This window comes from Saccopteryx bilineata, chromosome 3 (genome assembly GCF_036850765.1).
Source record: "Saccopteryx bilineata isolate mSacBil1 chromosome 3, mSacBil1_pri_phased_curated, whole genome shotgun sequence".
Lineage (NCBI taxonomy): Eukaryota > Metazoa > Chordata > Mammalia > Chiroptera > Emballonuridae > Saccopteryx > Saccopteryx bilineata.
Genome location: NC_089492.1, coordinates 310151808 through 310177621, shown reverse-complemented (window position 1 = coordinate 310177621; position 25814 = coordinate 310151808). Strand labels below are relative to the sequence as shown.

General features: G+C 48.5%; 1 protein-coding gene across 4 annotated transcripts in view; it reads right to left on the bottom strand.

Annotated features, from left to right (window-relative positions):
- Positions 1-24731, bottom strand: part of PLEKHA4 (pleckstrin homology domain containing A4) — a 40092-nt gene extending 15361 nt beyond the window's left edge. For 3 of the 4 annotated variants that reach the window (XM_066271611.1, XM_066271613.1, XM_066271615.1), the window contains exons 1-16: positions 24174-24731; positions 23612-23702; positions 21767-21874; positions 19766-19838; positions 19554-19654; positions 19282-19391; positions 18196-18411; positions 17551-17830; positions 16833-16907; positions 11800-11847; positions 11584-11664; positions 11340-11489; positions 10324-10422; positions 6335-6475; positions 4266-4365; positions 4117-4193 (exon numbers count right to left, since the gene is read on the bottom strand). In XM_066271611.1, the coding sequence (XP_066127708.1) occupies positions 4117-4193; positions 4266-4365; positions 6335-6475; positions 10324-10422; positions 11340-11489; positions 11584-11664; positions 11800-11847; positions 16833-16907; positions 17551-17830; positions 18196-18411; positions 19282-19391; positions 19554-19654; positions 19766-19838; positions 21767-21874; positions 23612-23695 (1743 nt within the window). In that variant the 5' untranslated portion in view covers positions 23696-23702; positions 24174-24731. The remainder of the gene's footprint in view (positions 1-4116; positions 4194-4265; positions 4366-6334; positions 6476-10323; positions 10423-11339; positions 11490-11583; positions 11665-11799; positions 11848-16832; positions 16908-17550; positions 17831-18195; positions 18412-19281; positions 19392-19553; positions 19655-19765; positions 19839-21766; positions 21875-23611; positions 23703-24173) is intronic. The other variant, XM_066271614.1, reaches the window with a different exon arrangement.
- Positions 24732-25814: the final 1083 nt, after the last annotated feature.

Genomic DNA, 25814 nt, shown 5'->3' with positions numbered 1-25814 from the left:
CTGCCTCAGGCGCTAGAATGGCTCTGGATGCAACAGAGCGACGCCCCAGAGGGGCAGAATATCGCCCCCTGGTGGGCATGCCAGGTGAATGGATCCAGGTCGGGTGCATGTGGGAGTCTGTCTGACTGCCTCCCCGTTTCCAGCTTTGGAAAAATGAAAAAAAAAAAAAAAAAAAAAAAAAAAAAAAAGCACATGATGACACAGCAAAAAACTCTATGAAGGACACTTGACTCATTCTCGGCGAACCCCACTCCGGGCCCTGCCTCAGATGACTGCATTGATGGCTTGACCAGTGACACCAGCCTCCAGAGTCCTCCAGCCACCAGATGGCATGAACATTCATTCACTGAAGGCATACATTGAGGTACTTGTGTCATTTGTACTTGGGTTGTGTGATTGATATATGATGTCTTATTAAACCTTTTCCTTAGAAATAAAAAGTGCCTTCCTTGGCCAGATAGCTCGGTTGCTTAGAGCATTGTCCCAAAGCACAAAGGTTGCCGCTTTAATCCCGGTCAGGGCACATACAGGAACACATCAATGTTCCTGTCTCTCTCTCACGCTCTCCATTCCTTTCCCTAAAATCAATAAAATAAACATTTTTTAAAAGAAATAAGCCGGCCCTGGCCAGTTGGCTCAGTGGTAGAACGTCAGTCTGGCGTGTAGATGTCCCAGGTTCGATCTCTGGTCAGGGCACACAGGAGAAGCGCCCATCTGCTTCTCCACCCATCCCCCTCTCCTTTATCTCTCTGTCTTTCTCTTCCTCACCCACAGCCAAAGCTCCACTAAAGCAAAGTTGGTCCAGGCGCTGAGGATGGCACAATGGTCTCACCCATGAGACCAGCTAAAATGGCTTCGGTTGCAAAGGAGCAATGCCCCAGATGGGCAGAGCACTGCCCCCTGGTGGGCATGCCGCGTGGATCCCAGTCTGGCGCATGCAGGAGTCTGTCTCTGCCTCCCCACTTCTCACTTCAGAAAAATACAAAAGAAGGAAGGGAGGGAGGGAGAAAGGAAGAAATAAATAAATAAGCCTGACTAGGCAGTGGTGCAGTAGATAGAGTGTTGGACTGGAACGCAGAGGACCCAGGTTTGAAACCCCCAGGTTGCCGGCTTGAGTGCGGGCTCCTCTGGCTTGAGTGCAGGCTCACCAGTTTGAGTGCAGGGTTGCTGGCTTGAGCTAGGCGTCACTCGCTCTGTTGTAGTCATGCTCCCCCACCCCGGTCAAGGCACAGATGAGAAAGTAATCATTAAACAATTAAGGTGCCACAACAAAGAATTGATGCTTCTCATTTCTCTCCCTTCCTGTCTATCCCTATCTGTCCCTCTCTCTGTCTCTGTCTCTGTCTCTGTCACACACAAAAAATAAATAAAAAGTGCCTGATATTTCCAATCTATTTTTATTCCACTCTGACTTGCTCATTTAGTAGATTATTGCTATTTTTAAAAACTTGACATTTAAATTGAGATGTTATTTGTAGTTTTTATCCCATCTAATATGAATATTCATACATTTTATTGAAGAATTTTTCATGTATTTGATTAAGGTGCTGCGCCAGACACCGCTGGAGGTTTTATATGATACACAGCATATGTACCATGTGACAGGTCTAGACTCGGCAAAAATTTGCATTTTGAATTACATCCGATCCCAAGGGTTTGAGATAAAGTTTGAAGAGCAGTATATCTAGAACCCAATTATTTCTCAACATCATCACTTCTGCAACCTAGTGGAAACCACTATTATCTCCCACCTGGACTACCTCCCTCCCAACTGCCCCCTCACTGGACTCCGTCCTGAGCCCTTGCATGGATGTCTAGTCCCCACACAGCCACCAGAGGGCATCCATTCCCATTTAGCTCATGTTTCTCGGCTCAGAACTCTCCGCGCATGGGTCCTGGCTCACTCACTGTCAAAACAAAATCTTCACCTTGGACCACAAAGTCCAGCACGATTTTATCCCATTACCCATCTGTCTTCATACCCACCACTCTCTCCGTCATACTCGGTTCCAGCCACACTGGTTTTTCTAGATGCTCCTCCAACATGCCAGGCCCGTCCCTGCCTCCTAATCTTTGCAAAGGCTGCTCCTTTGCCTGTAATGCTCTTCCACCAGAAAGCCGTAGGCCTCCTTCAGGTATTTGCAAAAACATCATCTTTCCATGAGGCCTCCCCAGACTGAGCCATTTCCATTTACACCTGGACACCTTGCTCAAACATCCCCAACCCCCTCACAGGGTTTTTGTTTTGTTTTTTGTTTGTTTGTTTGTTTGTTTGTATTTTTCTGAAGTGAGAAGTGGGGAGGCAGAGAGACAGATTCCCACATGCACCTGACCAGGATCTACCCGGCATGTCCACCAGGGGGCGATGCTCTGCCCATCTGGGGTGTTGCTCTGTTGCTGCCGGAGCCATTCTAGCACCTGAGGTGAAGGCCATGGAGCCATCCTCAGAGCCCAGCCCAACTTTTGCTCCAATGGAGCCTTGGCTGCGGGAGAGGAAGAGAGAGAGAGGAAGAAGAGGGGGAGGGGTGGAGAAGCAGATGGGCGCTTTTCCTGTGTGCCCTGTCCAGGAATCAAACCCAGGATTTCCACACGCCGGGCTGACGCTCTACCACTGAGTTGTTTTTATTTAGCTCTTATATGTACAGTAATTGATTGTTTATGATCTGCCTCTGAAATCCACTAGAACGCCAGATTCATAAGGGAAGAAAATTTTTTTTTTCTCATATTGTTCACACCTGTGACTTTGGCACCTAAACACCTCTGTGTTGGTTAGTGTTTTATCTGCACTGTCCTGCATGGTAGCTACTGGCCACACGTGGCTCCCAAACAATTGAAGTGTAGTGAGTGAAAGCAGCTTTTCTTTTCTTTTTTTTTGTATTTTTCTGAAGTTGGAAACAGGGAGGCAGTCAGACTCCCACATGCGCCAGTCCGGGATCCACCCGGCATGCCCACCAGGGGGCGATGCTCTGCCCATCTTGGGGCGTCACTCTGCCGCAATCAGAGTCATTCTAGTGCCTGAAGCAGAGGCCACAGAGCCATCCTCAGCGCCCTGGCAAACTTTGCTCCATGGAGCCTTAGCTGTGGGAGGGGAAGAGAGAGACAGAGAGGAAAGAGAGGGGGAGGGATGGAGAAGCAGATGGGCGCTTCTCCTGTGTGCCCTGGCCGGGAATCAAATCCGGGACTCCTGCACGCCAGGCTGATGCTCTACCACTGAGCCAACCAGCCAGGGCTGGAAAGCAGCTTTTTAATTCATTTCATTTTAACTCATTTCAATTTGAACATCACATGTGGCTACTGGCTACCGTATAGGACAGTGAGGAGGATTTTTAATCAATATTTGTTGAATGAATGAATAAATGAATGAATGAATGAAGTACTTACTATACCCAGGCACTATTTACCACCCTGCTGAGCATTCATTTAGTTTGAATCGTCACATCAGCTCTAGGTGGGAGGCACTGCTATGAGCTCCATTTTGCAGATGAGAAAACAGAGAGAGGTTTAGTAACTGACCCAAAGTCACACAGCTTAGAAGTGGCAAAGACAAAATTTAATCCCAATGATTTTTTTTGGTTTTTTTGTATTTTTCTGAAGCTGGAAACGGGGAGAGACAGTCAGACAGACTCCTGCATGCGCCCGACCGGGATCCACCCGGCACACCCACCAGGGGCGATGCTCTGCCCACCAGGGGGCAATGCTCTGCCCCTCCGGGGCGTCACTCTGCCGCGACCAGAGCCACTCTAGTGCCTGGGGCAGAGGCCAAGGAGCCATCCCCAGCACCCGGGCCATCTTTGCTCCAATGGAGCCTTGGCTGCGGGAGGGGAAGAGAGAGACAGAGAGGAAGGAGGGGGGAGGTGGAGAAGCAAATGGGCGCTTCTCCTATGTGCCCTGGCCGGGAATCAAACCCGGGTCCCCAGCACGCCAGGCCGACGCTCTACTGCTGAGCCAGCCGGCCAGGGCTAATCCCAATGATTTTAGCAAATCACATCCTCTCTGATCTGGGGTGTAGCCTTAGAACAACCCTTCTCCCAGCTTTTCCCCTAAAAGTGGGGTGTCTGTGGTGGTCAGATCGCAGGGTGACAGGATGGACCTGAGAGGACCAAATAGACCACCTACCTTGGTTCCGGGCTGTGGGGAAGAGGGGCAGTGACCCTCAGGGCTGGAAGCCTGGGAGATCGTTGGAGATCCAAGACCTGGAAGGACAGAACAGGACTTGGTGAGGACAGGGGAGGCCATTCAAGTCCCGCCCAGCCCAGGACACTCACCTGAGCGAGGGCTGGCAATGTCTCTGTCGCGCCCAGGGGGTCGCCCCCAATCAGCCTCTGGGGACTGGGATGAGCTCAGTCCCAAAGACTCAGGCAGGCTCTGGAAGGGTTGGGAAGAGGAACAATGATTATCCTTATCATTTTTTTTTTTTTTTTTGTATTTTTCTGAAGCTGGAAATGGGGAGAGACAGTCAGACAGACTTCCGCATGCGCCCGACCGGGATCCACCCGGCACGCCCACCAGGGGCGAGGCTCTGCCCACCGGGGGGCGATGCTCTGCCCCTCCGGGGCGTCACTCTACCGTGACCAGAGCCACTCTAGCGCCTGGGGCAGAGGTCAAGGAGCCATCCCCAGCGCCCGGGCCATCTTTGCTCCAATGGAGCCTTGGCTGCGGGAGGGGAAGAGAGAGACAGAGAGGAAGGAGGAGGGGGTGGAGAAGCAAATGGGCGCTTCTCCTATGTGCCCTGGCCGGGAATCGAACCCAGGTCCCCCGCACGCCAGGCCGACGCTCTACCGCTGAGCCAACCAGCCAGGGCTATCCTTATCATTTTTTAAGCACTTAGCAATTGAGACACAATAGGATTAAGATTGAAAACTAGGAGCCAGACAATGTGGTTTCAAATCTTACCTCTGCCATTTATTAGCTGTGTGATCTTGGGCAAGTTACCTTACCTCTCTGGGCCACATATCAACTTCTGATATGATGATCAAATCCATACATGTAAGGTCACTAGAACAGTGCCTGGCACATGGCGGGACATTATAAGTGGGAAGTTTTTTTTTGTTTGTCTGTTTAACTTATTGACTGATTTTAGAGATCAATAAATAAACATCAATCTGTTTCTATATGTGTCCTGACCGGGGACTGAACCCACAACCTTTGCATATCAGAACACTGCTCTAACCAACTGAGCCACCCAGCCAGGGCTATAAGTGGGAGGCTTTATAACGATTATGTATCTGGCATGGTGCTAAGTACTTTTTCTATGTTACCTCATTAAATCCCTTCAAAAAGTTTTTAAGACACCTATTATTATTCTTATTTTACATATGAGGAAACTGAAGAGAATGAGGTCAATGACTGAAGTCACAAAGAAAGCAGAGCTGAGATCTGAACCTAGGTCTCTTTTATACATGATCTGAAGGTCACAGCAAGCAGCAGCTCTAACCCAAGTGTGACAATAGCGGCTCCTGCTTCCTGAGCGCTGACTCTACGTCAACATTTCCTAGTCACTCTTTTTCCTTCTTACATGGCCCTGAAAATTGTGAATTATGATCAGAAGTGTTTGGTAAATGTTTAACCAATGCCTCTCTGAGAGAAAAGAGCTCTGGTTCCTAATGTTTGCCAATTACCACAGTGTAAATACTCCCACCATAGTCAATTTCAAGTTACTGACAGGACATTATTGAATGTGGAGTGGGAAGATGCACACAGTTGGCCCTTGGGAGGTGGTGGGAGCTGGGTCCAAATAACAACTGGCCTATGATTACATATAAGAAATAAGAAAACAGCTCTGACCAGTTGGCTCAGTGGTAGAGCTTAGCCCAGCGTGTGGAAGTTCTGGGTTCAATTCCCAGTCAGGGCACACAGGAAAAGCAACTGTCTCTTCTCCACACCTCCCTCTTCTCTCTCTTTCTCTCTCTCTCTCTCTCTCTCTCTCCCTCCCTTCCTCCTGCAGCCATGGCTCAAATGGTTCGAACAATTTGGCCCCAGGCGCTGAGGATGGCTCCATGGCTTCATCTCAGGCGCTGAAATAGCTCAGTTGCCGAGCATCAGAGCAGCCTCAGATGGGCAGAGCATTGCCCTGCAAGGGGCTTGCCAGGTGGATCCCAGTGGGGGCACATGCGGGAGTCTGCCTCTCTGTCTCCCTGCCTCCCCACCTCTCACTTAATAAAAAAAAGAAGAAAAAAGAAAGAAAGAAGGAAACAAAGGCTTCCAGAGCTTAGGATACTTGTCTGAGGTTGGTTAGCTGGTCAAGGGAGAGGGAAAGAGTTGAGAGACGATGAGTTCAGACAGGGGCAGAGGAGGCAGGAAGCTGGGGGTGAGGAGGGGGCTGTGTGAATCTCACCTCCTTCTCTGAAGATTCCTCGCCTTGGAGTGTGGTGGGTGGGGAGTCAGGCTCAGTTTGGGGGGGTGGTTTCTGGGACCCCCCCAGACCTGCCAATGTGTCTTCCATCATCCACAGCTGCTGCTGAGCAGATGTTCTTTCCTGGAGGGGAGGAAAGGGATATGCTTCTCAAAGGTGGGAAAATGCAAAAGGGTTCAAGTTTACAGGACACATAGAAGGTCTGAAATCAGCTAGGCTGTATTTATGGAGTCACAAACGGACGATGTGTGCATATGGAGGTGATATTTGTGGATATCCATTTCCATATGAATTTCCCACCAACCCACCACCATTTATCACAAACACTGTCTTTTTATACTGCTCTGCAGTATTACCTCTGTCATAAATAGGCAACTCTATAAATACATGAGTCTGTTTCTGAATACCCTATTTGATTTCTTTTGTCAATTTGTCTAACCTTGTGTCGATACTACACTTATTCTATTTATTTATTTATAATTATTTATTTTGGGGTGTTTTTTTTTTGGTCTTTTTTTACAGAAACAGAGAGAGTCAGAGAGAGGGATAGACAGGGACAAACAGACAGGAATAGAGATGAGAAGCATCAATCATTAGTTTTTCGTTGTGCATTGCGATATCTTAGTAGTTATTCATTGATTGCTTTCTCATATGTGCCTTGACTGAGGGCCTTCAGCAGACCAAGTAACCCCTTGCTTGAGCCAGCGACCTTGGGTCCAAGCTGGTGAGCTTTTGCTCAAACCAGATGAGCCCGTGCTCAAGCTGGCGTCCTCAGGGTCTCGAACCTTGGTCCTCGGCATCCCAGTTTGATGCTCTATCTACTGCACCCCCACCTGGTCAGGCTATAATTATTTATTGTTGATTAATTTTAGAGAGACAGAGAGGAAGAGGGGACAGAGAGAGAGAGAGAAGCATCCATTTGTTGTTCCACTTAGCTGTGCATTCATTGGTCACTTCCCATATGTTCCCTGACTGAGGATTGAACCCACAACCTTGGTGTTTCAGTACAATGCTATAACAAACTGAGCTAACCACTCAGGACTTCACCATTGGTTTTTTGTTTTTGTTTTTGTTTTGTGACAGAGACAGAGAGAGTCAGAGAGAGGGACAGATAGGGACAGAGAGACAGGAAGGGAGAGAGATGGGAAGCATCAATTCTTCGTTGTAGCACCTTAGTTGCTCATCAATAGCTTTCTCATAAAGAGAGTGGCGCCATGTTCAAGCCAGTGAACTTGAGCTCAAGCCAGCAACCTTGGGGTTTAAGCCAGCGACCTTTGGGCCCAAGCCAGCAACCATGGGGTCATGTCTATGATCCCACACTCAAGCCAGCGACCCGTGCTCTGGCAGGATGATCCCGTGCTCAAGCGGGCAACCTTGGGGTTTCAAACCTGAGTCCTCTTGTGTCCCAGTCTGACGCTCTATCCACTGCGCCACCACCTGGTCAGGCTACACTGTCTTTTTTTCTTTTTCTTTTTAGAGATAGAAAGCGAGTCAGAGAGAGGGACAGACAGGAATGGAGATTGATGAGAAGCATCAATCCTCAGTCCCGGTCTGACACTATCCACTGCGCCATCGCCTGGTCAGGCTACACTGTCTTATTAACTGTAGCTTTACAGTCAGACTTGATATCTAGTTGTGTTAGTCCTCCAGCTTTGTTCTTAGAGTTGCTTAGGCTATTCTTGGCTTTTTGTACTTCCAAATACAATTTAGAGTCAGCTTGTCAACCTCCACACAAAAACCTCTGGATTTGTTTTGGGATTGCACATCCCCTATGATCCTCACTGGGGAAATTCACTTGGAGAGATTATATCTTTGCATTAGCACATTTTTCCTATTCATGAATACTGTATATCTCCCATTTATATAGGTCTTTACCTTCTCTCAATGATGCTCCATGGCTTTTAGAGTAGGTGTCTTGCGTATCTTTCATGTGCTTTCTTTGTAGATATTTAATTTGCTTATGTTAATTACAAACACTATTGTTTATAAATTTATTTATTTATTTATTTTGGTGACAGAGAGAGGGACAGATAGGGACAGACAGGCAGGAAGGAAAAGAGATGAGAAGCATCAATTCTTTGTTAAGGCACCTTAGTTGTTCACTGATTGCTTTCTCATATGTGCCTTGACCAGGGGGCTAAAGTAGATCAAGTGACCCCTTGCTCAAGCCAGTGACCTTAGGCTCAAGCTGGTGAGCCTTGCTCAAACCAGATGAGCCTGTGCTCAAGCTGGCAACCTCAGGTTTTCAAACCCGGGTCCTCCTCATCCCAGTCCAACACCCTATCCACTGCACCACTGCCTAGTCAGGCTATACATTTTCTAATTTTTTCTATTTATTTTCTAATTTTTTTGGCACTAGCAAATAGTGAGACAAGTGATATTAACCTTGTATTCAGTGACCTTGCTGAATGTTTATCCTGATAATGTATTTGGAAATTATTTCAAATATTCTACATATACACAATCATGACATCTGTACATAAAAATACCTTTATTTCTTCCTTTCTGGTCCTTATATCTTTTATTTATTTCACAGATTTGTACTGTCTAGGACCTCTAATATAATGTTGACTAGAACTGGTAATAGCAGACATCCTTGTCTTATTCCACATATCAGGGGGAAAGTTTTCAATATTTCACTGACCACTATAATGTTTGTTGTAGATTTATTATAAATGTATTTTATTAGATTAAGGAAGTTTCCTTTTATTCCTACTTTGCTGAGAGCTTTTATCATGAATGGGTGTTGAATTTTGTCATTTTTTCCCCCTGAATTATTGAGACAATCATGTAGTTTTTCTCCATTGTTTTGTTAAATGTGGTGAAATATCTGGACTGATTTTCAAGTGTTAAACTAACCTTGCATTCCTATAGTAAACCCTTGGTTGTGATGTATTATTCTCTTCAGCTGGTAGTAATATTTAACACCAATAGGTGGGGGATTAAAGTTGAAGGGTGAATTTTAGGGAGAAATGGGAAGGTTTAGCATGAAGAAGTCAGTACACCTTTAATACTAGAAGTCAATGTCTTTTTTTTTTTTTAGAGAGAGAAAAGAGGGGAGAGAGTTACAAAGCATCAATTCGTAGTTGCTTCACTTAGTTGTTCATTGATTGCTTCTCATATGTGTTTTGATGGGGGTTGGGGGGCACTGGGCTCCAGCTGAGCCAGTGACCCCTTGCTCAAGCCAGCGACCTTTGCACTCAAGCCAATGATCAAAGGGTCATATCTCACACTCAAGCCTTGACCCCGGCTCATGCTGGTGAACCTGTGCTCAAGCTGGATAAGCCCGGCAACCTCAGGGTTTTGAACCTGGGACCTCAGTGTCCCAAGCTGATGCTCTATCCACTGTGCCACCACAAGTCAGGCTCAATAAATAAATTTAAAAAAAAAAAACATTTAAAATGAGGCCCTGGCCAGTTAGCTCAGTGGTAGAGCATCGGCCTGGCGTGCAGAAGTCTCAGGTTCGATTCCCGGCCAGGGCACATAGGAGAAGCGCCCATCTGCTTCTCCACCCCTCCCCCTCTCCTTCCTCTCTGTCTCTCTCTTCCCCTCCCGCAGCCAAGGCTCCATTGGAGCAAAGATGGCCCGGGCGCTGGGGATGGCTCCTTGGCCTCTGCCCCAGGCGCTAGAGTGGCTCTGGTCGCAACAGAGCGACGCCCTGGAGGGGCAGAGCATCGCCCCCTGGTGGGCAGAGCGTCGCCCCCTGGTGGGCGGGCCAGGTGGATCCCAGTCGGGCACATGCGGGAGTCTGTCTGACTGTCTCTTCCTGTTTCCAGCTTCAGAAAAATACAAAAAAACAAACAAACAAAAAAAAAACATTTAAAATGAAAAGAAAGGACAAAGGTGGAGGAGCTTGTGATAAAGTGGGAAGTACTTCAAATCAGTGGGAGGAGTTAAATGAAATGCCCAAAAGGTTTCCAGGTGGGCTTGGACTGGAGGTGAGGGATTGGGGACTTGAGGCAAGGATGTACCTGGGGAGACCCAAGGTGCAGCAGGTACTCAAGGGTCTCTCTCAAGGTGCCCAGCTCCTGCTCCAGGCTGCTGTACGTGTCCCAAACCCGCTCTTGCTCCTCGGGTCCCAGAAAGGAGAAGACATAGAGTTAGCATGCCCACCCACTAGGCCTTTCCCCACTCCATCTTCTCCCAGCTCAGGAGGAAGGGAGGCTTGGTCCCTGGTGCCCCAGAAGGGGGGGTACATAAACTACAATTCCCAAAGGCCTCTTGGCTCTAACTCTTGAGAACCCAAGTCTGTATGGAACCTGCCATTCTAAGGAGCTGCTAGTGTAGAGAAGTCACTACTTCCTCTGAATCCTCTGAATTACCCCTGCCCTGCCCAAGGGCACATTCTTGGGAGAGTCAGACCACAGCCCCTATGCACTCCTAGGAGCAGAAAGCTCCTTGCCAACACCAATAACAGTAATGATAGCAGCTAACATGTACTAGGCACTCAATGTGTGTGTTAGGTACTGTTCTTAGAACTCATTTAATTCTTGTGCCCTAGGTACTATTAATGTTTCCATTTGACAGATAATAACATTTATAGCTAACACTTAAATATTGCACAGTATATGCCAGGTCCCTAAGTATTCAATATTCATTCATTCATTTACATATATTTATGAAATCATCACAATGACCTTATGAAGTAAATACTATATTTATCATCTCGAGTTTACGTAAGATGTATCTAAGACCCAGAGGGATTAAGTAATTTTCTAAGGTCACACAGCTACTACGAGTGGGAGCTGACATTCAAGGCCAGGAATCCCTTATCAAAATCACCTTCTTAAACCACTAAAGTCAGTTCTGTATCTTCGTGGCTGCTCACCATCTGGGATGGTCAAGATCACTGGTTTAAAATTTGGGGAGGGGGCAATTCTCAAGAACTACCTTCCCATTAGTTAGTTCTTGGGGTTAGGTCCCCTTCAGGAACAACCTGCAAAGTCCTGGGCCCCTTGAAAGAGCACGTCCCTTCCCAGACGCTCACCTGAGTCAGGTGACAAAGAGTGGCCCTCACACTGACCAGTCGGTCCTGCAGGAGGCGCTGGCGCCCCCAGGCTCTCTGGGGAGCCACAGCCTCCCTCCTTGCTTGGGCCAGCTGCTGCCTGGTCAACTCCAGGGCTGCTTCCAGCTGCTCCTGCACCGAGAGGGGAAAAGGTTAACCCTCTGAAGCCACACCCTGCTGCAGGGAGGGAAGGGGGGCGTTGTCTTCCCGTCCCACACCGCCATGCCTTCTCCTCCTGTCTCCGGTCTATCTCCTCCTGCAGTCTCTTCAGGAGCCGGTCCTGCCCACACAACTTGGTCAACAGCGTCTGAAGAAAGGAGAACGGGAATTGTTTATGGACCAGATCTGGCTCTTCCCCCTGTCTCTCACCGACACCCTCGACCTAGAATGTTGTCTCCCCAACTCTGAGAACTCAGGAGGGATTGGATCCGGGAGAACTCACATCTGTCTCCAAGCTTCGGTGGAAGGTTGAGTCCAGGGGAGGGCCCGGCTGAGAAAAAGGAGAAAAGCCGGGGGTCACATGGGCAGACAGGCCCTTACTATTGCTCAGGGCTGAGCCCAGCTCGCTCCGACTGACAGACATCCCTCTCCTTGGTAGCTTTGTTCCAAGCTTTAGCAAACCTCCGCAGACCAATTGCCTAATTCTTGGCTTTAGGAAGATAATGTGGTCTCCATTACCAAATAGCTATAGCAAATATTATAATTAATGGGAAAAATTATTTTCAAAAAGATTTTTAATAAAATTGTATTTACTGATTGATTTTAGAGAGAGACTAGAAGGGAGAGAAAGAGAAACATCAATTTGATGTTCCACTTACTCATGCATTTGTTGGTTGATTCTTATACGTGCCCTGAGCCAGGATAAAACCCTTAACCTTGGTGTATTGGGACAATGCTGTAATCAACTGAGCTACCCAGACCATCTCATGGAAAAACTTAGATATTTCCTTTATGACTGAGAATAAAACAAGGATGCTCACTGCCACTGTCACTGACTAACACAGCATTAGAGATCCTTACTGATGTTATAAGAGAATGGAAACAGAAAGAGGTGTAAGAATAGAAAGGGAAATAAAACCATCAGTTACAGATGATATGCTTATCCACCCAGAAAAGCCAACAAAATCAAAGAGTGATTAGATCCCGGCCAGGGCACACAGGAGAAGCGCCCATTTGCTTCTCCACCCCTCCGCCGCGCTTTCCTCTCTGTCTCTCTCGTCCCCTCCCGCAGCCAAGGCTCCATTGGAGCAAAGACGGCCCAGGCGCTGGGGATGGCTCTGTGGCCTCTGCCCCAGGCGCTAGAGTGGCTCTGGTCGCAACATGGCGACGCCCAGGATGGGCAGAGCATCGCCCCCTGGTGGGCAGAGCTTCGCCCCTGGTGGGCGTGCCGGGTGGATCCCGGTCGGGCGCATGCGGGAGTCTGTCTGACTGTCTCTCCCTGTTTCCAGCTTCAGAAAAATGAAAAGAAAAAAAAAAAAAGAGTGATTAGAACAAATAAGACAATTCAGCAAGGATGCCGAGTGCAATATGAAGCTACAAACTAATAACCTATCGACACCATCAATAACTAGAAAACATTGTCTGACCAGGAGGTGGCACAGTGGATAGAGCGTCGGACTGGGATGCAGAGGACCCAGGTTCGAGACCCCGAGGTCACCAGCTTGAGCAAGGGCTCATTTGGTTTGAGCAAAGCTCACCAGCTTGGACCCAAAGTCGCTGGCTCAAGCAAGGTGTTACTTGGTCTGCTGAAGGCCCACGGTCAAGGCACATATGAGAAAGCAATCAATGAACAACTAAGGTGTCACAACGAAAAACCGATGATTGATGCTTCTCATCTCTCTCCGTTCCTGTCTGTCTGTCCCTATCTATCCCTCTCTCTGACTCTCTCTCTCTGTCTCTGTAAAAAAAAAACAACAAAACATAATTTCATTTTATTATTATTTTTTAAAATATGGAACAGTGCCTGACCAGGCGGTGTCGCAGTGAATAGAGCAAGGGTCCCCAAACTACGGCCTGCGGGCCACATGCGGCCCCCTGAGGCCATTTATCTGGCCCCCACCGCACTTCCGGAATGGGCACCTCTTTCATTGGTGGTCAGTGAGAGGAGCATAGTTCCCATTGAAATACCGGTCAGTTTGTTGATTTAAATTTACTTGTTCTTCAAGACAGGTAATAGCAAATGTTGGAGAGGCTGTGGAGAAAAAGGAACCCTCATACACTGTTGGTGGGAATGTAAAATAGTACAACCATTATGGAAGAAAGTATGGTGGTTCCTCAAAAAACTGAAAATAGAACTACCTTATGACCCAGCAATCCCTCTACTGGGTATATACCCCAAAAACTCAGAAACATTGATACGTAAAGACACATGCAGCCCCATGTTCACTGCAGCATTGTTCACAGTGGCCAGGACATGGAAACAACCAAAAAGCCCATCAATAGATGACTGGATAAAGAAGATGTGGCATATATACACTATGGAATACTACTCAGCCATAAGAAATGATGACATCGGATCATTTACAGCAAAATGGTGGGATCTTGATAACATTATATGAAGTGAAATAAGTAAATCAGAAAAAACCAGGAACTGCATTATTCCATACGTAGGTGGGACATAAAAGTGAGACTAAGAGACATTGATAAGAGTGTGGTGGTTACGGGGGGAGGGGGGAGAGGGAGAGGGAAAGGGGGAGGGGGAGGGGCACAAAGAAAACTAGATAGAAGGTGACAGAGGACAATCTGACTTTGGGTGATGGGTATGCAACATAATTGAACGACAAGATAACCTGGACTTGTTATCTTTGAATATATGTATCCTGATTTATTGATGTCGCCCCATTAAAAAAATAAAATTATTAAAAAAAATTTACTTGTTCTTTATTTTAAATATTGTATTTGTTCCCGTTTTGTTTTTTTACTTTAAAATAAGATATGTGCAGTGTGCATAGGGATTTGTTCATAGTTTTTTTTATAGTCCGGCCCTCCAACAGTCTGAGGGACAGTGAACTGGCCCCCTGTGTAAAAAGTTTGGGGACCCCTGGAATAGAGCATCAGACTGGAAGGCAGAGGACCCAGGTTTGAAACCCCAAGGTCGCCAGCTTGAGTGCATGCTCATCTGGCTTGAGTGTGGAGTTGCTGGCTTAAGCTTGGGATCATAGACACGACCCCCTGTTCGCTGGCTTAAGCCCAAAGATCACTGGCTTGAAGCCCAAGGTCACTGGCTTGAACAACGTGCCGCTTGCTCTGCTGGAGCCCCCCTACCCCCGGCAAGGCATATATGAGAAAGCAATCAATGAACAACTCAGGAGCCACAACAAAGAATTGATGCTTCTCATTTCTCTCTCTTCCTGTCTGTCTGTACCTATCTGTCCCTCTCTCTAACTCTCTCTGTCTCAGTCAAAAAAATATGGAATGCTGCTTTGGCCTGACCTGTGGTGGCGCAATGGATAAAGGGTCCACTTGGAATGCTGAGTTTGCTGGTTCAAGGCATATATGGGAGTTGATGCTTCCTGCTTCTTCCTCTCTCTCTCTCTCTCTCTCTCTCTCTCTTTCTCTCTCTCTGTCTCTCTTGCCTCACTAAAATCAATAATTTTTTTGTGTTTGATAGAGACAGAGAGAGGGACAGAGAGGAAGAAAGAAATGAGAAGCATCAATTCTTCCTTGTGGCTCCTTAGTTGTTCATTGATTGCTTTCTCATATGTGCCTTGATGGGGGGGAGGGCTTCAGCAGTGCTAGCGACCTCTTGCTCAAGCCAGTGACCTTGGGCTCAAGCCAGCAACCTTTGGGCTCAAGCCAGCGAGCCCGCACTCAAGCTGGTGAGCCTGTGCTCAAGCCGGTGACCTCGGGGTTTTGAACCTGGGCCCTCTACATCCCAGTCCAATGCTCTATCCACTGCACCACCACCTGGTCAGGCAATAAATAATTTTTTTTAAAACGGAATGTTTCACTAATTTTCATGTCAGTTTTTTTTTTTTGATTGATTTTTTAATTGATTTTTAGAGAGAGGGGAGAGAGAGAGAAGGGGGAGGAGCAGGAAGCATCAACTCCCATATGTGCCTTGACCAGGCAAGCCCAGGGTTTCGAACCGGCAACCTCAGTGTTCCAGGTCGACGCTTTATCCCACTGCGCCACCACAGGTCAGGCTTCATGTCAGTCTTATACAGTGGATATGCTAATCTTCTCTGTATCATTCCAATAGAAAAAATAATTTTAAAAAGATACCATTCAGCCCCTGGCTGGGTAACTCAGTTGGTTAGAGCACCATCCTGATACATCAAGGTTGTGGATTGGATCCCTGGTCAGGGCATATACAAGAATCAACCAATGAATGCATAAATGAGTGGAACAACAAACTAATATTTCTCTCTCTCCCCCTTCCTTCCTCTTTCTAAAATCAATCAATCAATAAATAAATTTTTAAGATTTTTTTTTATTGATTTTAGAGAGAGAGAGAGAGAAAGGTAGGGAGGTGGGGAGAAATGGGAAGCATCAACTTGTAGCATTTGCTTCTCGCATATGCCTTGACCAGGCAAGTCCAGGGATTTGAACCAGCGACCTCAACATTCCAGGTCAACCCTTTATCCACTGTGCCACTACAGGTCAGGCAAAAAGACCTTTTTATTTATTTATTTATTTATTTATTTATTTATTTATTTATTTTAAATGGTGGGCCATTCCTTTATTCATTCTTTTTTTTCTTTCTTTTTTACAGAGACAGAAAGAGAGTCAGAGAGAGGGACAGATAGGGACAGGCAGACAGAAAGGGAGAGAGATGAGAAGCATCAATCATCGGTTTTTCATTGTGACACCTTAGTTGTTAATTGATTGCTTTCTCATATGTGCCCTGACCACGGGCCTTCAGCAGACCAAGTAACCCCTTGCTCAAGCCAGCAACCTTGGGTCCAAACTGGTGAGCTTTGCTCAAACCAGATGAGCCTGCACTCAAGCTGGCGACCTTGGGGTCTTAAACCTGGGTCCTCTGCATCCCAGTCTGACACTCTATCCACTGCATCACTGCCTGGTCAGGCAAAAAAGACCTTTTTAAATAAGATACCATTCAAATAGCTATAAAAACTATCAGGCATTTAGACATTACCCTAACTAAGAATACATAGAATCTTTATGGAAAAACTTTAAAACTCAACTAGCCCCAGCCAGATAGCAAGGTTGGTTGGAGCAACATTCAGAAGTGCAGAGGTTGCCAGTCAGGGCACATATAGGAACAGATGTTCCTGTCTGTCTGTCTCTCTTCCTGCCTCTAAATAAATAAATAAATTTAAATAAAAGATATTAACAAACAGTGAGAGAACCTATATATGTGCTTCCTGTTTGCAGCAGCTAATTGAAGCGCTGACCGGGGGCATGGAAACATCCAGTCTTGTCTAGGCACACTAGCCCAGGAGATGACATTCAGCCGAGGAAAGAAATCAAGGGAGGGGCTCTCGCAGATTCAAGGTGCCCTGGGATACTTGCCAATAAAACCATGGAAGCCCGAGTCCCAGGAGGTCGCGGGGGAAGCTGGATATAAGTGGAGGAGCCAGAGGGAGCCTGGGAAGAATAATGAAAAAGAGATGTTTAGAAATTGGCATGTCTAAGAAACAAATATTAAAGTGGGTGTGTCCAGAACTGAAGTGCTATAGGAGAGGAGACTCTCTGAGGTTCAAAACTGCCCCCCCCCAAAAAAAAACTAGACCCCCCAAAACATCCTCAACTACCGGCTCTCCGGCTGAGTGCCACTGTGGAAACACAAAGAATGTTAATAAATAGAGAAGCCTGGCACAGCCCCAGGGGCCGATGGAAGTTGCAATCTGTTCTCTCACACTTGTGGTTAGCTGTGGATATTTTGGTCTACATGATGCTCAGAGAAAACAGCAGGTGATCAACGTGGAAAGATAAACTGGAGACATAAGGCAGTTGCAATCCACACTACTTCTCATGGCATTGTCTTGGAGAGTATTCTGGACTACAGTCTCCATAATGCCGAAGGTGTAATGGCCTGAGACCAGTTTAAAAAGAAGTCCTGTCGATTATTGGGAGATAAAGGCAGCTCTCCCTTTCACATCTGAACCCAGCTGTGATTATGCTGAACTACAATCTCCATGATGCTTAGGGGGCAATTGACCGGCCTAAAACAACAGCCCAATGACCATAATGGAGATGTAGCCCTCCGCCCCTTCGCCTCTCTACTCACCGGCGTTCCGGCCTCCTGATTCCAGTGCTGGGGACTCCTGGGGGGCCTTCCTCCCCCAGCCTCGGAGGAGGGTCCTCGGCGGGGAGTGGGGGGTCGGGAAAGCGTCTGGCGCTGGGGGCCCCAATCCAGGGGAGGCCGCACATCGATGCGACTCAGTGGGGTATGGGGTCTGGCAGGGAGTGCTGTGTCACTTAAGGATGGAGGAAGTCTGCGTGCAGGGGCAGAACGGGGCCGGGGGAGGCTCAGAGGGGAGGGAGGGTGAGAGAGGGGTGTGAACAGGCTGTGGGGAGGAGAAAAGCGGGAACCGGGTCAAACAGAGCCCCTCACCCCATTCTACCCACCAAGTCAGCCCCAAGGACGTGCCTCTCTTTAGTGCGTCTCACTGTTCCTCCAAGAGAAGAAACCTCCTCTTAGCCAGATCCGGAATAATTTCCCCCTTTGTGGCATCTTCTCTTTAAGCCTTTTCTACCACAGGCTCTGACCCCACAAGAACCTCAGTAAATCACACTTAAGCTTGGAAGCGCAAGCCACGCCCCGAATCAATCCCAATCCCCGCCCTTCTCTTGGGCCACGCCTCCAGTGTTACTTTTTCCCCCCAGTAGCGCAATAAAACCTTCTCCTCCCAGACTCCCTCGTCCAGCTTACTCCGGGCTCCTTGTTCTCTGAATTCCAGGTCCAGATTGGAGGTCGGCCGTGGGGCTGGGAGTGAGTAGCCCAGGTCGGCCACGACCTCTGGAAAGCCGAGCCACTTCTGGTGATTCCAAGCTGCGCTCCACTTCCCCTTTGCTCACCTCCGGGGGACCGCCGGGGCCGCCAGGGCCCTCTCCAGGCTGGGGACGTGCAGGTGACCTGGGTCGCCCACTAGCGAATGGGCACAAAAAAAGACATCACTCCTTTGAACCTCATAAGAGTCCTTATTCTCACTTTACAGATAAATGCACGGAGACCTATCCTGACCTGTGGTGGTGCGGTGGATAAAGCATTGACTTGGAATGCTGAGGTGGCCGGTTCAAACCCTGGGCTTGCCCAGTCAAGGCACATACAACAAGCAATCAATGAACTAAAGTGAAACAACTATGACTTGATACTTCTTGTTCTTTCCCCTCCTCTCTGTAAAATCAATAAATAAAATTAAAAAAAAATTTTAATGCATAGAAACCTATACAGAAAAAGTGGGGAGGTGGTGCACTCTAAACCATCGTCCCTGTTTTGCAGATGAGAAAACTAAGGCCCGAGTGTGAGAGTGACTTGCACAGGACCACAAGGTCTATTCAAGTCACTGAACCCAATGCCCCAGACTGTACATCTCCAGCCTGAAAACTGGAGCCTTTTTTTTTTTTTAATTTGACATTGTGTAAGGGGGCAACCTCAGACTTCGAGGGTGCCAGAGAATGTATTCCACTGAGAAGGGGGTTGGACGAAGTGATGAACCGACGGAGCTTAGAGGGAAAGACTTTACCGATTGGAAGAGTTGAATTTCTTCCGATGAGGCCTGAAGGACGGATTATATAGAGAGAAGAAGGGAGAGAGACAGAAACATCGATCTGTTTCTGTATGTGTCCTGACTGGGGATGGAACCGGCAACCTTTAAGAATCGGAACGATGCTCCTAGCAAATGACCAGGGTAAGGATGGAGTCTTCTTAGCGAGCAGACTAGTGAGAGGAGTGGAGGATTCCTTTAGACTGACCCAGGTTAGAACCGCAGGATCAGGGGCGTGGCCTACAACTCACCAATCCTCCCCCTCCGCGCGGGAGGCCCGGCCCAGAGCACGTAGCCAGCCTCGCAGGTCCTCCAGCGTGTCAGCAGCCAGGACATAGGTCCTCATGCCTGGGTGCTCCGCCTGCGGGAAGAGAGAGCTGGGGACTCGGACGCCCGGACCCTCCAAAAACGGGAATGCCATCATCCTAGCCAAGATCTTTTATCTCCAATAATGGATGCCTCCAGGCCTGTCCGCAGCGACTGGAGCCTTGGTGCCCACCGTGGAATGGAGAGACTGACTCACCGTGAAGGTGAAACGCCGCCCTCGGGGGGCTCCTGGCCCATCTGGCCTGATACTGTAGCTGGGGAGCAGAACGCTACCCAGGACGCTCTCCTCACGGCTGTCTGCAAAGGAGGGGCCGGGGTTAGGGGTCACACAGAACTTAAGACCAAGAGGCTAGAGGAAAAGGAGGGTGAGAGGGGCATCTGCCACCCCACGTCAGTTGGAGCACTGACCCTTGTAATAGAAGAGGCAATGGCCAGAGAGGACGAACCAGCGGCGTTTCCAGAGCCGGAGCCCAGAGCTGTCCTGGGGAGAGAGAGTGGGAGGAGAGTCATAAGGACCAGGGAGAGGAAAAAAGGAGATGGAGACAGTGACACTTTTTGGGAACAAAGACCCAGAGAGAGGGAAGGACAGAAACACATGTTATGCAATAGATTCCGATGGAGAACCGGAAGGCAGTGTCCCGTGGTTGAGAGGACATACAACTCTGGACACGGTCCAACCTGAGTTTGACTCCTAGCTCCATCACTTGCAAACTATGCCCTTAAACAAGTCCTTTCCCTACCAGGGCTCTCAGGTTTTCTCATCTGTCAGGGGGAGATTGAGAAGTTACAGGAAGGTTGGAACGAGATTTGTACCACACGCAGGCAGGGGCTGCATGTAACTGATTATTCTGCAGCCTGAGACACGGAGCGGCCAGAAGGGGGCAGTAAGTCGTAACTCGAATGCTGCCTCTCCCAGTCCCCGCTGCCAGAACTACTCCAACCTGTGCCCCTCTTCTCCAGCCCCTTTCCACAGAAGCAGCAGGATCCTTTAGACGGATAAATCAGAGCATGTAGGTCCTCTGCTCAAAACAGAGCTCATTGTCACACTAAGAATAAATCACCAATTCCTCACCCTCGTTTACTGGTTTACAGGGAATCTCAAACTTGGGCAGGAATAAAACTCATAAGGAGGGCTGTTAAAACCTGGGTGTAGTTCCTAAAGTTCCCGAGTCAGCAGATCTGGGATGCTGCTTGACAATCCACCTGTCTAGCAAATTCTCAGATGATGCTGATACACTAGTTTGGGACCACACTTTGAGAATTACTGCCCTCTCTGTCCCTTTGGCTTGCTCCAAGTGCCCATCGTTGGCCTGCTGCAGGGTCTTTTGTTTTCAGAATCCCTTTGCCCCCACCTCCCTCAGATCTCAGCATGATGGACTCCTTGTCATTCAGTCTTCAGCTCAAATATCATCTCCTCAGAGACACCTTCCCTGACCAACAGACAAAGGTAGATTTCATCCTTCAGCCACTTGTGAAAACATCCCCATGTTATTTCTTCACGGCACTTCATTTCACAAAAATTCCTGCAATCTGAAATCATTGATTTTCTACTTTTTATTTATATGTTATATACAACATATATTATTTTGCTTACTCCGCTTATTTATAGACTAATTTGTTATCCATCCCCACTCCTGCCCCCATCTTGAATGGACTATAGATCAGGGGTCCCCAAACTACGGCCCGGCCCGTGGGCCGCACACAGCCCCCTGAGGCCATTTATCCAGCCCCTGCCGCACTTCCAGAAGGGGCACCTCTTTCATTGGTGGTCAGTGAGAGGAGTACTGTATGTGGCAGCGCTGCAAAGTGCGGTGTTGCTCACATATAGTACTACTTCCGGTGACACAGGACGCATGTGTCAGGGCTCCAGAATAGCGTCATATCACTTGTTACAACTAGCAGTGACAAATATGGAACCAGACATTGACCATCTCATTAGCCAAAAGCAGGCCCATAGTTCCTATTGAAATACTGGTCAGTTTGTTGATTTAAATTTACTTGTTCTTTATTTTAAATATTGTATTTGTTCCCATTTTGTTTTTTTACTTTAAAATAAGATATGTGCAGTGTGCATATGGATTTGTTCATAGTTTTTTTTATAGTCCGGCCTTCCAATGGTCTGAGGGACAGTGAACTGGCCCCCTGTGTAAAAAGTTTGGGGACCCCTGCTATAGATAGTACTATTTGCATGGTATGTGACCTAGGTCTTGGCACATTGTCATGTCCAAGATGTGATCACTGAATGAATGAATGAATGAATGGATGAATGAAATGATGACAAAAGAAGGAAGAAGCAGTGAGATCAAAAAATAAAAAAATTTGGAGACTTGAAAAGAGAAATAGTGGACAGCCCAGGGAACAGCCCCTAGCATCACTCGGAGTGTCCTTGCCCTTCCCTGTTCACACCACCTGCTTATGCAGCCAGCCCCGGATGTGCACCGGGAGGTTGGGATCCCTTCTGAGCGCATTGCTCCTCTTCCCGAAGGCGTGCACCTTGCTCACTGCCCGAGTGTGCTTCTGAGGAAAGAAGGACAAAGTGAACAGGACCTCTGGATGAGCTTGGGGAAGCTGGGCAGAGGGACACAGGCAACCCCCTCGCTTGGCTGTCCATAGAAACAAGGCCAAGGAGGGAGTGAGGATTTTATGGAAAAAAAATTTTTTTGAGAGAGAGGCAGGGAGAGAGAGAGAGAGAGACAAGAACATCAAGCTACTCCTGTATGTGCCCTGAATGGGGAATCAAACCAGCAACCTTTGTGCTTCGGGATGATGCTCCCACCAACCAAGCTATCTAGCCAGGGCTTAATTTTTTTTAATTGACTTTTAGAAAGACAGAGGGAGGAATGGAGAGAGGGGAGAGGGAAGGAAATCATTTGTTGTTCCATGGAGTTGTGCATTTTTTTTCCTTTTCTTTCTTTCTTTTATTTTTTTATTTTTTTTATTTTTTGGTTGCTTCCCTTGTATGCCCTGACCAGGGATTGAACCCGCAACCTTTTTTCAGGATGATGCTCTTAACCAATTGAGCTAACCGGCCAGGGACTTAATATTTTATTTATTAATTTTAGAGAGTCTAAGAGGTAGAGTGAGAAAGAGAAAAGGGTAGGAGGAGTGGGAAGCATCAACTCATAGTAGTTGCTTCTCGTCTGTGCCTTGACCAGGCAAGCCTGGGGTTTCAAACTGGCGACCTCAGCATTCCAGGTTGATGCTTTATCCACTGCGCCACCACAGGCCAGGCGAGTGCTGAGTTTTGAGATCAGAATAAGGTATGCGTAGTGCAGAATTGAGAGGCACTCTTCATGTATGGAGAGGGGTGTTCAGAGGCAAGGAAGAGGTTACTGGACAATGGAGGAGGAATTTTAGAATCAAGGGTCCACTGGCAAGGAGAGGATGCCCTTGGCCACCAGAGTCTGAGATGTGGTATACAGCCTTTGGAATCTGAACTGGAAATATTGCCGGGGAGGTCCATGTAATCAGGAGGTACCTCCATGCTGGGTCCCCAGTAATGGGTCAGCCAGAATCAAAGGTCACTTCAGTGCCAGAGAGAGATATCCCTTAGCAACCACATCCAGGGTAGAGGGAGCTCCAAATCACTCCATTCCAACAGGCTGAGCCCCCTCGCCTGTGCACACAAGTGTCTCAGGTATCCATAGCCACATTCCCACAGGATGCCCATAGGGATGGGGCTGACCAAGGTCAGACTCAAATCTATGGATTCTGAACTTGGGAAACTGAACACGATTGAGGAGAATGGCAGGAGGACAAGGATACACGTATCACTGAACTCTGGGCCGGGGTGATGATTTGGGATGCAAGTATCTTGCGCCTCCTGGGGATTTATGGTCAGAGAAAGGCCTTTCCTTGTCGAATTTCAGAACTGGGTAGATTAGATGGCTAGAGATAGGACAGGGAATTCTCAGTCCTAATCAAGAGTAGCCGCTGCTTCTGAGTTCCTGAGGGGGCGGGGCTCGTGGCTGGGGCGTGACCTAATCTTAGCAACCCGAGGCAATCGGGTTGTTTCTCTGGCTTTGAAATCAGAAAAATACAAAGGGTGGGGACAGCTGGAAATGTCTCTGAATTCCTAGCTGCAGCTAGTAGGGAATCTGGGACCTAACTAGGTCTGGTAGACCCGGTTGCTAAGGATCCTTGCTCTTAACCACCGAAGTCCCTAAGACGGCACAGAACCCAGCGATAGGAAACAGGAGGAAGGCGCAGCCCAGAGCCATGCCCTCCTCCCCAGCCCCACCAAGAAGCTCCAACCTTGGTGCTCAAGCTGCCAAGCGAGGAGATGGTAGAGACGCTGCTGGCCAGGCTGAGGCTGCTGCGAGGCCTACCCTCCTCCATCAGGGGCCTGGAGAGAGAATGAAAGGGTGTGTGTGTGTGTGTGTGTGTGTGTCTGTCTGTCTGCAGCTGACCCAGCTGGGGATAGAGAGAGGAGGTCAAGGGCTCGCAGGTCGGAGGAGGCTGAGGAGAAAGAGCCTGTTGTTTGGGAACTGGGGGGCTGGGGGAAGCCCTAGCCCGGGACTGCATACCAAGAGCTGATGCCAAGAGAGGTGGGCGGCACTGGCAGCTGTGGGGAGGGGGCAGCTGTCTGCGGCCCAAAACAGAGAATAGGGGCTCCTTTATTCTTGCCCCCCACACTCTGGCCAGGAATTTGACCCTCTCTGTGCTTAGGGACCCCCCATTCCCTGCCTCTTTCCAGCTGCCCGCAGCTACTTGTCTCCTGTCTGCCCACACAAAGCCCAAACCATCCCTGCCAAGCCCTGGGCCACCAGGAACATGCACCCAGGCAGTCCCCTCCCAGCCCTGCCAGGGAACTTACCAGCTCCGGAGTCCCAGGGACAGGGGACAAGAGGGCGAGGTGGGCGCTGGAGCACCCAGTCACAACCTCCCTCCTGTGTCAGGTGCTGCCTCCCATGGGCCTCCGTCTCACCTAGCTGCTGCTCACTTGCACTCCTTTTTTGTCTCCTATGGTCTCTCTTCTCACACTCTCCCTTTCTTTCAGACTGTTTCTGTCTTCAGTCTCACCTTCTGTCTCTCTCCCTCTCTAATATCTATCTCTTCCTGTCTCTCACTCACTCATTTCTTTCTCTCTCTCTCTCTCTCTCTCTCTCTCTCACACACACACACACACACACACACACACACACTCATATCATTTTCTCTCCCAATCTTTGTTTCTGTCCAAATCTTTATTCTCTCGGACTCAGAGTCTCTTCTTTAATTCTCTATCTCATTCTCTCCCTCTCTGTCTGGCCGTGTCTCTCTCTCTCCCTCACACTCAAATCCTTCTTCTTTCTCGCTTTCTATGGCCCTCCACTTCTGTTCTTTCCTCCTCTCTTTGATTCTCTTCCTCACTCTCTCTTCCTTCCTCTTCCAGTTTCTTCCCCTCTGCTGGTTTTTCCCTCCCTCTGCCAGCCGCCCACGCTGCTGTCTCCAGTCCCAATCCTGGCTGACCCCGCCCTCTTGGCTTCCCCACCACAGCCTGACCCCTGGCTCAGCTGCCCCCACAGCTGAAGGGAGGAGCTGAGGCCCCCCTGACTCTTGTGTCCCTGCTTAGGCTGGGGCCTGAGGAGCCGGGGTCCCGTAGGACTGAGGCTGATAATCCTAAATGTTTGGAAAGTAGGAGCTGGGCCTTGACTCCAGGGTCCTCGTGGGCTGCTTGGGGTTAGGACCCGAAGTCATTGGTGCCGTGAATGGAGATAGCTTGGATCTTGGTAGGGGTGGGGTTTCAGAATCCTGGGTGTCTGGAAAGGAGTGAGCTAGGACCCGGGACTCCTGAGTTGTGAATGGAGCCAAGGTCTGGAAGTGTGGCTCTGGGCGGAGGGGTCCAGGTCCTCCAGAGAGGAGGGAGTGGCTCTAGATTCCTGAATTCTGGCGAGAGCAGATTTAGTTGACAAGGTCAGGCTTCCACCTCAATTCTGTTCTAGACGGAGGCTGATTTACTCAGGAGGGAGACATGGTTCCTGGGCATATTTTGAGGAACAAGATCATGGGCCAGGTAGAGGAATTGGTGTGGGGAATTGGGACAGTGCCCTTGGGCCTGGAACTTGTGGCAGAAGACCCCCGCTCCCACGAGGTTCAGTACATGCCACCCAACCAGAATTTCAGTTTATGTAATCAGAGGTCTTGGGTAATTTTGAAGCAGGTGAAATACAGGCGTGGAGTCTTGCACATGAAACCAAAAACGGGTGCGAGCTTTTGGTTTCATATCTACTCACCAAACATTGGTTGAGTAGCTGCTACATGCCAGGCACTGAGAAGAAAGCAGTGAGCAACGCTAAGGGCCTGCCTTCAGAGTGCGTACAGTCTTGTTTTCATTTGCAATGAACCCACACTCTGTTGTGACCACCTTGGGCGGGTAACTTCATTCCCAAGCCTCAGTTTCCTCATCTGTGAAATAAAAACAATAATACTCTCCCACACCGAGGAGGAAGCCCACCGAACGTTAAGGTGGGATACG